We start from the raw sequence: 12,818 nt of genomic DNA, 5'->3' as shown, positions 1-12,818 counted from the left end.
TATCTCTCACCCTCAATCCACGAAGGAAGCCGTGGTGCCGATCGTGCAAATATGGGTAGGGGAGCGACAGGGAAGGGCGTTGATCGACACTGGTGCAAGTGTGTGTCTGTTAGAAGAACACCTGGTGACAGGATCGGTGCAGCCGATGAAAGGTTCTTTGGTTTTGAGTACTGCAGGTGGTCATCGGATGGTAACCCAGAGGGCTGTGAAACAACAGGTAACCATCGACAGGCGAGGAATTTCAGTTATTTTAGGAATTGATTTTTGTGGATAGGAACGAAATAAGAGTGGCTGGCACAGCCGGGAAAGGGATCGAGGTATGTTTAAAGGGACAAAGAATTCCCACAGAGGGGGAGAGACCGAGGTGCCTACGAGTCTCCCTTAAGTCGAAGGGAGCTGGGGGAAAAGTACCCGCTGCCCCAGAGGCGGGAGATGTGGCACCACCCCGGACCCTCTCATCCCTCGCCGTGACACCCTCACGGAGCATACCGGAAGGCACTTTAGTTATGATCAGACCACATAACAAATGGGACGATTTTATCATTCCGGGTCTGAGTGAGGTAATACAGGGAGAAATTAATGTGCCATTTATGAATGTCAGTGACCAGCGTATCGTACTAAACAGCGAGTCGATATGCGACCTTGAACCTTGTGAAATAGCAGATGCTTCCTACACTCTTGCGACCTTGGGTAGCACGTTTCAAGGTCGCAGTGAGGAACGTCTAAGTAGACTCCTCCGGACAGCTGGTGGGTCTACCCCTGTTACTTATCAGAATATTGTCAAAGAAATCGTAGAAGGTTATCAAGATGTAATCGCGATTGGCGACGAAACCCCAGGCAGAGTAAATAGTTTTCCTTTTGTTATAGAAACCAGGGGTCATCCACCCATAAGATCTAAGCCTTATAGAATACCAGTTTGTTATCAGCGGGAAGTGGAGAGCGAGATTAATAAATTAAGGGAACAAGGGACAATTAGAGAAAGTGAATCCCCCTGGGCCTCGCCAATCGTGATGGTTAAAAAGAAGGATGGTTCTCTTAGGCTATGTGTTGATTATAGAAAGTTGAATAGTATCACAAAAGACAATGCATTTCCATTGTCCTCTATCGAAGAGTTGTTGATTAAGGTCAGGGAAAGTAAATTCTTCACCACCTTAGATTTAAAGTCAGGGTATCATCAAATACCTATAGACGAGAGTAGCAAGGAAAAGACAGCCTTTATAGCAAATGATCAATTGTTTGAATATAATTACCTCCCTTTTGGGGTAAAGAATGCTCCTGCTCATTTTTCACGTGTTATGATGTCCGTATTAGCTCCGCTATTAGGACATAGCGTGTTTGTTTATTTAGATGACATAATCATAATAGGGGCTACAGTAGAAGAACACAAGAAGAACATTATTGAAGTTTTAGAAGCTTTAAAGCGACAAGGGATGAAAATTAATCTAACCAAATGTAAATTCTTTCAGCAAGAAGTTGAATTTTTGGGGCACATCGTAACATCCGAAGGCCTTAAGCCTTGTGCCGATAAAGTAGCAGCAATTAGAGAATTTCCCCGACCGAAGAATGCAAAGGAAGTAGCCAGTTTCCTTGGGCTCGCGGGCTACTACCGTAAATTCATAAAAGATTTCAGTAAAATAGCGAGACCGCTAGATTCATTGAGAAAGCAGAAAGATTTTCATTGGGAACGAGAGGAAGAAATAGCTTTTCAAGAATTAAAGATTTCACTCACTAGTAATGAACTATTAGCTTATCCAAAGTTCGATCGAGCATTTATAGTAACCACTGACGCGAGCAGTATAGCTATTGGGGGAGTGATTTCTCAAGTTGACGATGCAGGGAATGAAAAGCCGATTTGTTTTGCATCACGAGCATTGAAAGGAGCGGAGAAGAATTACAGTACCTTCGATAGAGAGGCATTGGCTATTCTATGGATGCTGGAGAGACATCGTTAAAGATTAACACAGATCATTGCCCATTGAGAGATTTATTCAGGAAAGGGGATTTGACCACTCGACAGGCTCGTTGGATAGAACGGCTGTTAGAGTTTGATATTGTTTGAATTGAACATATAGCAGGGAAAACAAATAAAGTAGCGGATGCCCTCTCCAGAAGTGCCATAATGGGAGTTACAACGCGAGCAGCAAAGAGAGAGGAACAACGACGGAAGAAGCAAGTGCATGAGTCAGAGGCAGCCGATGTAGAAAACGGGAATAACTCGGGAACTCCAGAGTTAGGGAGAGAGAGAAGGGAAACGAGTCGTGGGAGTGAAAGGGCTGATCCTCCTAGGGGGTCAGCAAGCGAATGCCCTGGGAGTGAAAATGAGTGTGTGATTGATTTGTGTGGTTGGAGTGTTGGAGAGGTGATAAGGGGTCAGAAGTCCGAGCCATGGATCGGGCAGGTTAGGGCTTATGTAAGGGGTGCGAGTAACGAGTTTCCCGATTTCCTAAAGGTGTCCAGAAGTATGTTCTTCATTGAAGGAGATATTTTGTTTTGTAAATATGGAGAAAGCCATCCACATGATACATGTAAGTGCTTATGCAGGACATATAGGTATAGAAAGGTCCCTCAGGAGGGCACGAGAATCCTTTTTTTGGATAGGAATGAGAACAGACATTACAAAATTTATCAGCCAGTGCCACATATGTAATACCATGAAAAACCACAAACACTCTATTCCCAAGGCTCGCATGTGGCCAGTAGAGCCAATTAAATTTAACAGAGCGCATATCGATGTCGTAGGACCCTTCCCTCCTGGAGACGGGCAGTTCAAATATGTATGTGTGATGGTGGATGCGTTCACGCGTTATACGCACACCTACGCAATGGTGGATAAGACCGCAATATCGGTTGCCAGAGCTTTGTGTTCATTCATAACGAAATTCAGCTGTCCTCGTACTCTAATCAGTGATGATGGGCGTGAGTTCGTTAATGAAGTGATAAAAGAGCTGACAAAATTATTTAATGTGGAACATTTCACGATCGCATCCTACCGGCCTTCAGCCAATGGGTTAGTTGAATCCCATAATAGAGAAGTGACAAATATTTTGAAATATTTAGTGGCAGACAGTCCGAATCAGTGGGCAGAGATGTTGCAAATGGCGGAATTTGCACTTAATACTGCGTATAACAGCTCCATAAGAGATACCCCGTATTTTTTAGTGTACGGACAGGACCCTTCATTGCCATATACTGTGATCATGGACCCTAGAACTTTACCGTTATATAGTGTCGAGCAATACCGGGTGATGTTCTGTAACCTAACCCGAAGAGTATTTCAGATAATGCAGAAACTTCTGTTGAGGGCAAATGAAAAGTATCAGATGCAATATGATCAGCGATTCCGCACACAAACGTCTAAGATACAAATAGGGGACAGGGTCTATTTGAAAAGACTGCAACCAAAGAAACATAAACTTGAGCCCGCCTATCTAGGTCCGTACCGCGTGAAAGAAATTAAAAACGACACTGCGGTGATAAAGCATATTAGGACCGGTGCCCAGTGCGAATACCACTTATCGCACATGCATCCCGTCAGAGAAGATGTCCTGATGTGGCATCTGAACAAACCGGTACCCCCATTTCTGGGACTGCCTGGTTACCTGGGAGAGGAAAGTGAAGATGATATACAAGCTTGTCTAGGGATCATTAACGGTGCGCCCGACGTGCATACAGACGAAGGTCGCAAATATTGGTGTCATGTTCTGAAGTATGAACATTATTCTAAACGTATCTTTGCACCAACCTGATGTGTTTCTTTTTAATCTTTTATTTTGATTTTGTGATGATACCTTTTCGTGCATAAACCAGACAAATCATATTTTCTGTTTCCTTATTGTGTTTACAAGTTCTTTGGTCTTGATGATTGATAGTAATCTGTTTATTTTATTGTTTTTTTTTAAATACAGTTTTTTTGTACTATCTGTTTATCTTATTATTTTTTGAACTGCAGGTTTTTGTGCTCCAATTTTAAGAAGAATGTAATGTGTTTTAATGTGGTGATATAAAATTTATTATTTCATTGATTCTTACATAATTTCTTTTCATTTAAGAACATGTTTACAATGTGATGCGTGGAATTCAGAAACAGACTGTAAATTGCCAATTGTAAGCACGCAATTTGACCCTGGCTTGCTAAGTTTAGTTTTTATTCTGCATGAATTATTAATAACATTTCTAATAACATTTCGGTCGGTAAGGTACTCAAATAACAGTGCACAAATGATAGACTAAATAAAGGAAAAATGCATACAAAAAAAAAAAAAAAAAAAATAGTGTTATGAGTTCTGCGGGACGCAGAACTTGTGTGGGGGATGGTGAACTGATCTGCATAGAAAACTCATGTGTGAGACGTAACGGAAATTCTACTAGATGTGTTGTGCGTATGTGTGATGAGAGAGTAACGATCGATAGATATCGCTGATTCATCGAATCCCCATATGATCGTTGGTGGCGTGGCATGGGTGATTCAAATGAGTGCCATACATCGAAGACCCTTGGTTCCTTTCAATTATAAGAGGCCAATCAGCTTAGACCTGTGACCCAAACCAGTCAGTTTGAAAAGTTAAGAGGCAGTAGGGAATTAGTGGTCGACGGGTCAGGGCACGTCTCAAAGACAGTGGTCGGCGCGTGTCGCCTTAGAGTACCTTCCGACTATATAATAATCATATAATTAGTAGCGTAATATTAGCAACAGGGCACTGTGTAACTATTAAGGAAAATACATGTGTGTTAATTTTATCTTACGCGTTTCATTGTACTGGTAGAACCCTTGTATGATCGAAGATCAGGTCAGCTGTATTGTGTAAAATTTCCTTTGAGACATGCCTGAACTGTGTCAAATTACCATTTAGAAAAGGATGGACGGTCAAATTCCCATTGAGACATGGCCGGACTGTCTCAAATTTCTGTTTAGACATGCCTGAACTCTGTCAATTTCTGTTGAAAAGTGCCAGGACTGTGTCAAATTTCTGATGAGATGTTCCCGGACTGTGTAAAATTTCTGTTGTGACATGGCTGGACTGTGCCCAATTTCCTTTCAGACATGGACAGAGTGTGTCAAATTTCTGTCCAGACATGGCAATACTATGTCAAATTTCTGTTAAAGTGTGCCTGGATTGTGTCAAATTTCCATTTAAATGTACCTGGACTGTGTCAAATTTCTATTGACACATGCCCGGAAGACATGGCGGGATGGTGTCTAATTTCCATTGAGATGTGCCTGGACTGTGTCAAATTTCCATTGAGACGTGGCCAGACTGTGTAAAATTTCCGTTCAGACATGGCCAGACAGTGTCTACATTTTGTTGAGATGTTAACTTTCCGTTCAGGCGTCCTTGTACTATGTTAAATTTCTTCTGGACTGTGTTAAATTTCCATTCAGACTTGGCCGGACTGTGTTAAATTTCCGTTGAGATGTAACCGCACTGTGTCAAAAATTCTGTTCAGACATCGCCGGACTGTATCGAATTTCTTTTCAACATGTCCGGACTGTGTCAAATTTCCATTGAGACGTACCCAGACAGTGTCAAATTACCATTGAGACATTGCCGGACTATCAAATTTCTGTTGAGACGTGCCTGAACTGGCTCAAATTTCCATTGAGATGTCCCCGAACTGTGCCAAATTTCCATTTAGATGTGTCCAGATTGTCAAATTTCTGTTTAGGCACCCCTGCACTATGTTAAACTTCCGTTCAGACATGGCCGGACTGTGTCAAATTCCTGTTGAGACGTGACCGTACTGTTCCAAATTTCCGTTCAGACATAACCGGACTATATCAACTTTCCCTTGAGACATGGCCAAACAGTGTCAAATTTCCATTCAGACATGGCCAAACAGTGTTAAATTTCTGTTCAGATATGGCCAGGCTGTGTCAAATTTCCATCCAGACATGCCTGGACATGTGTCAAATTTCTGTTGAGGCATGGCTGAAATATGTCAAATTTCCATTAGGATGTGCCCTTACTGTTAAATTTCCGTTCAGACATAGGCAGAAATTTCCATTGAGATGTGCCTAGACTGTGTCCAATTTCCACTGAGTAGTGCCTCGGTGTCAAATTTCCGCTCAGGAATGTCTTGACTGTGTCAAATTTAGGTTCAAACATTGTCGGACTGTTTAAATTTCCATTAGATGTGCAAGGACTGTGTCAAATTTTCACTGAAACGTGCCTGGGCTGTGTCAAATTTCCATTCAGACATGGCTACACTGTGTCAAATTTCCGTTGGGACGTGCCTGGACTGTCAATTTCCGTTCACACATAGCCAAACTGTTTCAAATATCCGTTCAGACATGGCCTGACGGTGTCTATATTTCGTTGAGATGTGTCTGGACTATGTCAACTTTCAGTTCAGGCGTCCTTGTACTATGTTAAATTTCTGTTCAGACATGGCTGGACTGTGTCAAATTTACGTTCAGATATGGCCATTCTATGTCAAATTTCCGTTGATATGTGCCTGGACTGTGTCAAATTCCCGGTGAAACATGGCCAGACTGTGTCAAATTGCCGTTGAAACATACACGAACTGTGGCAAATTTCCGTTCGGACATGGCCGGACTATGTCAAATTTTTATTCGGGCATGGCCAGACTGTGTTAAATTTTCATTCAGACATGGTTGGACTGTGTTAAATTATCGTTCACACTAACCGGACTGTGTCAAATTTCTGTTCAGACATGGCCGAGCTGTGCCAAATTTCCATTCAGGCATGGTCGGACTGTGCCATATTTCCGTTTGGACGTGGCCGGACTGTGCAAAATTTCCTTTCAGACATGGACTGACAGTGTCAAATTTCCATTCAGACGTGCCAGGTCTGTGTCAAATTTATGTACAGACATGGCTGGACTATATCAAATTTACGTTCAGACATGACCGGACTGCATCAAATTTCCGTTGAGACATGCCCGAACTGTGTCAAATTACCTTTGAGACATGGCCACACTGTTTCAAATTTCCATTGAGACGTGCCTGTACTGTGTCAAATATCCGTTTGGACATGCCCAAACTGTGCAAAATCACCATTTAGAAAAGGAGGAATGGTCAAATTTCCATTTAGACATGGCCAGAATATCTCAAATATCCGTTTGGACATGCCCGAACTGTGCCAAATAACCATTTAGGAAAGGGTGAACGGTCAAATTTCCATTGAGACATGGCCAGAATATCTCAAATTTCCGTTTAGACATGCCCAAACTAAATTTCCATTGAGAAGTACCCAGACTGTGTAAAATTTTCATTGAGACGTGCCCGGACTGTATCAAATTTCTGTTGTGACCTGGCTGGGCTGTGTCAAATTTCCTCTCAGACATGGCCTGAGTGTGTCAAATTTCTTTTCAGACATGGCGGACTGAGTCAAATTTCCGTTGAGATGAACCTGGACCATCAAATTTCTGTTCAGTCATGGCTGGACTGTGTCAATTTTCCGTTCAGACATGGCCGGACTATGTCAAATTTCTATTGAGACGTGCCTGGACTGTGCCAAATTTCCACTAAACCATGGCAGGGCTGTGTCAAATTTCTGCTGATACATACCTGGAAAGTGTCAAATATCCACCCAAGCATGCCTGGACAGTTTCAAATTTCCTTCCAGACATGGGTGGACTTTGTGAAATTTCCAGTAAAACGTGCCTGGACTGTGTCAAATTTTGGTTGAGACATGGCTGTCCTGTCCAATTTCCATTGGGACGTGCCCGGACTGTCAAATTTCAGACACAGCAGGAAAGTGTCAAATTTCAGACATAGCAAGAAAGTGTCAAATTTTTTTAGATGTGTGTGGGTGTCAAATTTCCGTTCAGACATGACTGGACTGTGTCAAATTTACGTTCAGACATGACCAGACTGTATCAAATTTCCATTGAGACAGGCCCAAACTGTGTCAAATTACCATGGAGATGTGGCCAAAGTATGTCAAATTTCCATTGTGACTTACACGACCTGTGTCAAATTTCTGTTGGGACATGCTCAGACTGCCAAATTTCCATTAGGACATAGCTGGACTGTGTCAAATTTCTGTTGAGATGTGCCCACAGTGTGTCAAATTTCTGTTGAGAAGTGCCCAGGGGTCAAATTTCCATTGAGACTTGGCTGGACTGTGTCAAATTTCTGTTGAGACGTGCCCAGGCTGTGTTAAATTTCTGTTCAGACATGGCCAGACTATGCCAAATATTCATTGAGACATGGCTGGACTATTTCAAATTTCTATTGAGAAGTGCCATAGTGTCAATTATCTGTTGAAACATGGCCGGGCTGTGTTAAATTTCCATTGAGACGTAACCAGACTGTATCAATGTTCTGTTCAGACATCGCTGGACTGTGTCAAATTTCCATTCAGACTTGGCCAGACTGTGTTAAATTTCCGTTGAGACGTAACCGAACTGTGTCAAAAATTCTGTTCAGACATCAGCGAACTGTGTCAAATTTCTGTTCAGACATCACCTGACTGTGTCAAATTTCTGTTCAACATGTCCGGACTGTGTCGAATTTCCACTGAGATGTACCTGGACTGTGTAAAATTACCATTGAGACATCACCGGACTATCAAATTTCCGTTGAGACGTGTCCCGAACTGGCTCAAATTTTCATTGTGATGTCCCCCGGACTGTGCCCAATTTCCTTTTAGATGTGTCCACGCTGTGCCAAATTTCTTTTCAGGTGTCCCTAAACTATGTTAAATTTTCGTTCAAACATGGCCAGACTGTGTCAAATTTCCATTGAGACGTGCCCGTACTGTGCCAAATTTCAATTCAGACATGGCCAAACAGTGTTAAATGTCCGTTCAGATATGACTGGACTGTGTCAAATTTCCATCCAGACATGCCTGACTATGTCAAAGTCAAATTTCTGTTGTTTCATGGCCGAACTGTGTCAAATTTCCGTTGGGACGTGCCCTACTGTTAAATTTTCGTTCAGACATAGGCAGACTGTCAAATTTCTCATGAAACATGGTGGGACAGTTTCAAATTTCCATTGAGATGCGCCTGGACTGAGTAAAATTTCCATTCAGTAGTGCCCAGCTGTCAAATTTCCATTCAGGAATGGCCCGACTGACCAAATTTCCGTTCATACATGGTCAGGCTGTGTCAAATTTCCATAAGATGTGCCAGGACTGTGTCAAATTTCTCTACAGACATGGCTGGACTATATCAAATTGAGACATGCCCGAACTGTGTCAAATTACCTTTGAGACATGGCCACACTGTTTCAAATTTCCATTGAGACATGCTTGGACTGTGTCAAATTTCTGTTTGGACATGGCTGCATAGTTTCAAATTTCCTTAGAGTCATGCCAGAACTATGCCAAATCACAATTTAGAAATGGACGAATGGTCAAATTTCCATTGAGATGGCCAGAATATCTCAAATTTCCATTTAGACATGCCCAAACTGTCAGTTTCAATTGAGAAGTGCCCGGACTGTGTCAAATTTCCATTGGGACGTGCCCAAACTGTGTCAAATTTCTGTTTTGACATGGCTGGGCTGTGTCAAATTTCCTTTCAGACGTGGCCTGAGTGTTTCAAATTTATTTTTCAGACATTGAGATATGGCCCATGTGTGTCAAATTTCCATTGGGACTTACACGGACTGTGTCAAATTTCTGTTGGGTCATGCCCAGACTGCCAAATTTCCATTAAGACATAGGTGGACTGTGTCAAATTTCTGTTGAGAAGTGCCCAGGCTGTGTCAAATTTCCGTTCAGACATTGCCAGACTATGTCAAATATCCATTGAGACATGGCTGGACTATTTCAAATTTCTATTGAGAAGTGCCAGGGTGTCAATTATCTGTTGAGACATGGCTGGGCTGTGTTAAATTTCCATTAAGACGTAACCAGACTGTGTCAATGTTCTGTTCATATATCGCTGGACTGTGTCAAACTTCCATTCAGACTTGGCCGGACTGTGTTAAATTTCTGTTGAGACGTAACCGGACTGTGTCAAATTTCTGTTCAGACATCACCGGACTGTGTCAAATTTCTGTTCAACATGTCCAGACTGTGTCAAATTTCCACTGAGACATACCCGGACTGTGTAAAATTATCATTGAGACATCACCGGACTATCAAATTTCCATTGAGACGTGTCCTGAACTGGCTCAAATTTCCATCGAGATGTCCCCGGACTGTGCCAAATTTCCTTTTAGATGTGTCCACACTGTGCCAAATTTCTTTTCAGGCATCCATGCACTGTTAAATTTCCGTTCAAACATGGCCGGACTGTGTCAAATTTCAGTTGAAACGTGCCCGTAGTGTGCCAAATTTCAATTCAGACATGGCCGAACAGTGTTAAATTTCCGTTCATATATGGCCGAACTGTGTCAAATTTCCATCCAGACATGCCTGGACTATGTCAAATTTCTGTTGTGGCATGGCTGAACTGTGTCAAGTTTCCGTTGGGACGTGCCCTACTGTTAAATTTCCATTCAGACATAAGCAGACTGTCAAATTTCCCATGAAACATGGTGGGACAGTTTCAAATTTCTGTTGAGATGTGCCTGGACTGAGTCAAATTTCTATTGAGTAGTGCCCAGGTGTCCAATTTCCGTACGGGAATGGCCCAACTGACCAAATTTCCATTCAGACATGGTCGGGCTGTGTCAAATTTCCATGAGACGTGCCAGGACTGTGTCAAATTTCCATACAGACATGTCCAGACTGTGTCAAATTTCAATTGAGACGTGGCCAGACTGTGACAAATTTCTGTTCAGACATGGCTGGACTGTAAAATTTCCATTGAGACGTGCCCAGACTGTGTCAAATTACCATTGAGACATGGCTGGACAGTCAAATTTCCGTTGAGACGTGCCCGAATTATGTCAAATTTTGATTGAGACATGCCCAGACTGTTCCAAATTTCCATTTAGACGTGCCCAATTGTGTCAAATTTTCGTTCAGGTGTGCCAAACTGTGTCAAATTTCCAGACAGACATGGTCCATCTGTGTCAAATTTCTGTACAGACATGGCCAGATTATGTCAAATTTCTCTTGAGACATGGCCAGACTGTCTCAAATTTCTGTTGAGATGTGCCCAAACTGTGTCAATTACCATTGAGACATGGCCAGACTGTCAAATTCCCGTTGAGACGTGTCTGGACTGAGTCAAATTTCCATTGAGATGAGGCCGGACTGTGTCAAATTTTTGAGACATGGCTGTACAGTGTCAAATTTCCGTTGATGTGTGCCTGTGCTGTGTCAAATTTCCATTTGGACATGGCTGGACTGTGTTAAATATCCGTTGGGACGTGCCCAGACTGTCAAATTTCCGTTCAGACATAGCCAGACTGTCAAATTTCCATTCAGACATGGCCAGACAGTCTCTATATTTTGTTGAGATGTGTCTGGACTATGTCAACTTTCCGTTCAGGCGTCCTTGTACTATGTTAAATTTCTTCTGGACTGTGTCAAATTTCCATTCAGACTTGGCCGGACTGTGTTAAATTTCCGTTGAGGTGTAACCAGACTGTGTCAAAAATTCTGTTCAGACATCACCGGACTGTGTCAAATTTCTTTTCAACATGTCCGGACTGTGTCAGATTTCCATTGAGACGTACCCATACTGCGTCAAATTTCAATCAGACATGGCCAAACAGTGTTGAATTTCAGTTGAGACGTGCCCGTACTGTGCCAAATTTCAATTCAGACATGGCCGAACAGTGTTAAATTTCCGTTCAGATATGGTCGAACTGTGTCAAATTTCCATCCAGACATGCCTGGACTATGTCAAATTTCTGTTTGCGACATGGCTGAACTGTGTCAAATTTCCGTTGGGACGTGCCCTACTGTTAAATTTCCATTCAGACATAAGCAGACTGTCAAATTTCCCATGAAACATGGTGGGACAGTTTCAAATTTCTGTTGAGATGTGCCTGGACTGAGTCAAATTTCTATTAAGTAGTGCCCGGGTGTCCAATTTCCGTACGGGAATGGCCCAACTGACCAAATTTCCATTCAGACATGGTCGGGCTGTGTCAAATTTCCATGAGACGTGCCAGGACTGTGTCAAATTTCCATACAGACATGTCCAGACTGTGTCAAATTTCAATTGAGACGTGGCCAGACTGTGACAAATTTCTGTTCAGACATGGCTGGACTGTAAAATTTCCATTGAGACGTGCCCAGACTGTGTCAAATTACCATTGAGACATGGCTGGACAGTCAAATTTCCGTTGAGACGTGCCCGAATTATGTCAAATTTTGATTGAGACATGCCCAGACTGTTCCAAATTTCCATTTAGACGTGCCCAATTGTGTCAAATTTCCGTTTAGGACGTGCCCAATTGTGTCAAATTTTCGTTCAGGTGTGCCAAACTGTTCCAATCTGTGTCAATTTCTGTACAGACATGGCCAGATTATGTCAAATTTCTCTTGAGACATGGCCAGACTGTCTCAAATTTCTGTTGAGATGTGCCCAAACTGTGTCAATTACCATTGAGACATGGCCAGACTGTCAAATTCCCGTTGAGACGTGTCTGGACTGAGTCAAATTTCCATTGAGATGAGGCCGGACTGTGTCAAATTTTTGAGACATGGCTGTACAGTGTCAAATTTCCGTTGATGCGTGCCTGTGCTGTGTCAAATTTCCATTTGGACATGGCTGGACTGTGTTAAATATCCGTTGGGACGTGCCCAGACTGTCAAATTTCCGTTCAGACATAGCCAGACTGTCAAATTTCCATTCAGACATGGCCAGACAGTCTCTATATTTTGTTGAGATGTGTCTGGACTATGTCAACTTTCCGTTCAGGCGTCCTTGTACTATGTTAAATTTCTTCTGGACTGTGTCAAATTTCCATTCAGACTTGGCCGGACTGTGTTAAATTTCCGTTG

General features: G+C 42.5%; 1 protein-coding gene across 1 annotated transcript in view; it reads left to right on the top strand.

The window, feature by feature from the left end:
* The first annotated feature begins 506 nt into the window (after positions 1–506).
* Positions 507–12,818, top strand: part of LOC135224859 (uncharacterized) — a 201,307-nt gene continuing 188,995 nt past the window's right edge. Inside the window, 1 exon segment of the mRNA XM_064264184.1 lies at positions 507–1,234. Coding sequence (XP_064120254.1) covers positions 507–1,234 — 728 coding nt within the window.

The sequence above is a fragment of the Macrobrachium nipponense genome, chromosome 12 (assembly GCF_015104395.2).
Source record: "Macrobrachium nipponense isolate FS-2020 chromosome 12, ASM1510439v2, whole genome shotgun sequence".
Taxonomy (NCBI): domain Eukaryota; kingdom Metazoa; phylum Arthropoda; class Malacostraca; order Decapoda; family Palaemonidae; genus Macrobrachium; species Macrobrachium nipponense.
This window is presented reverse-complemented; position numbering and strand designations above follow the sequence as displayed.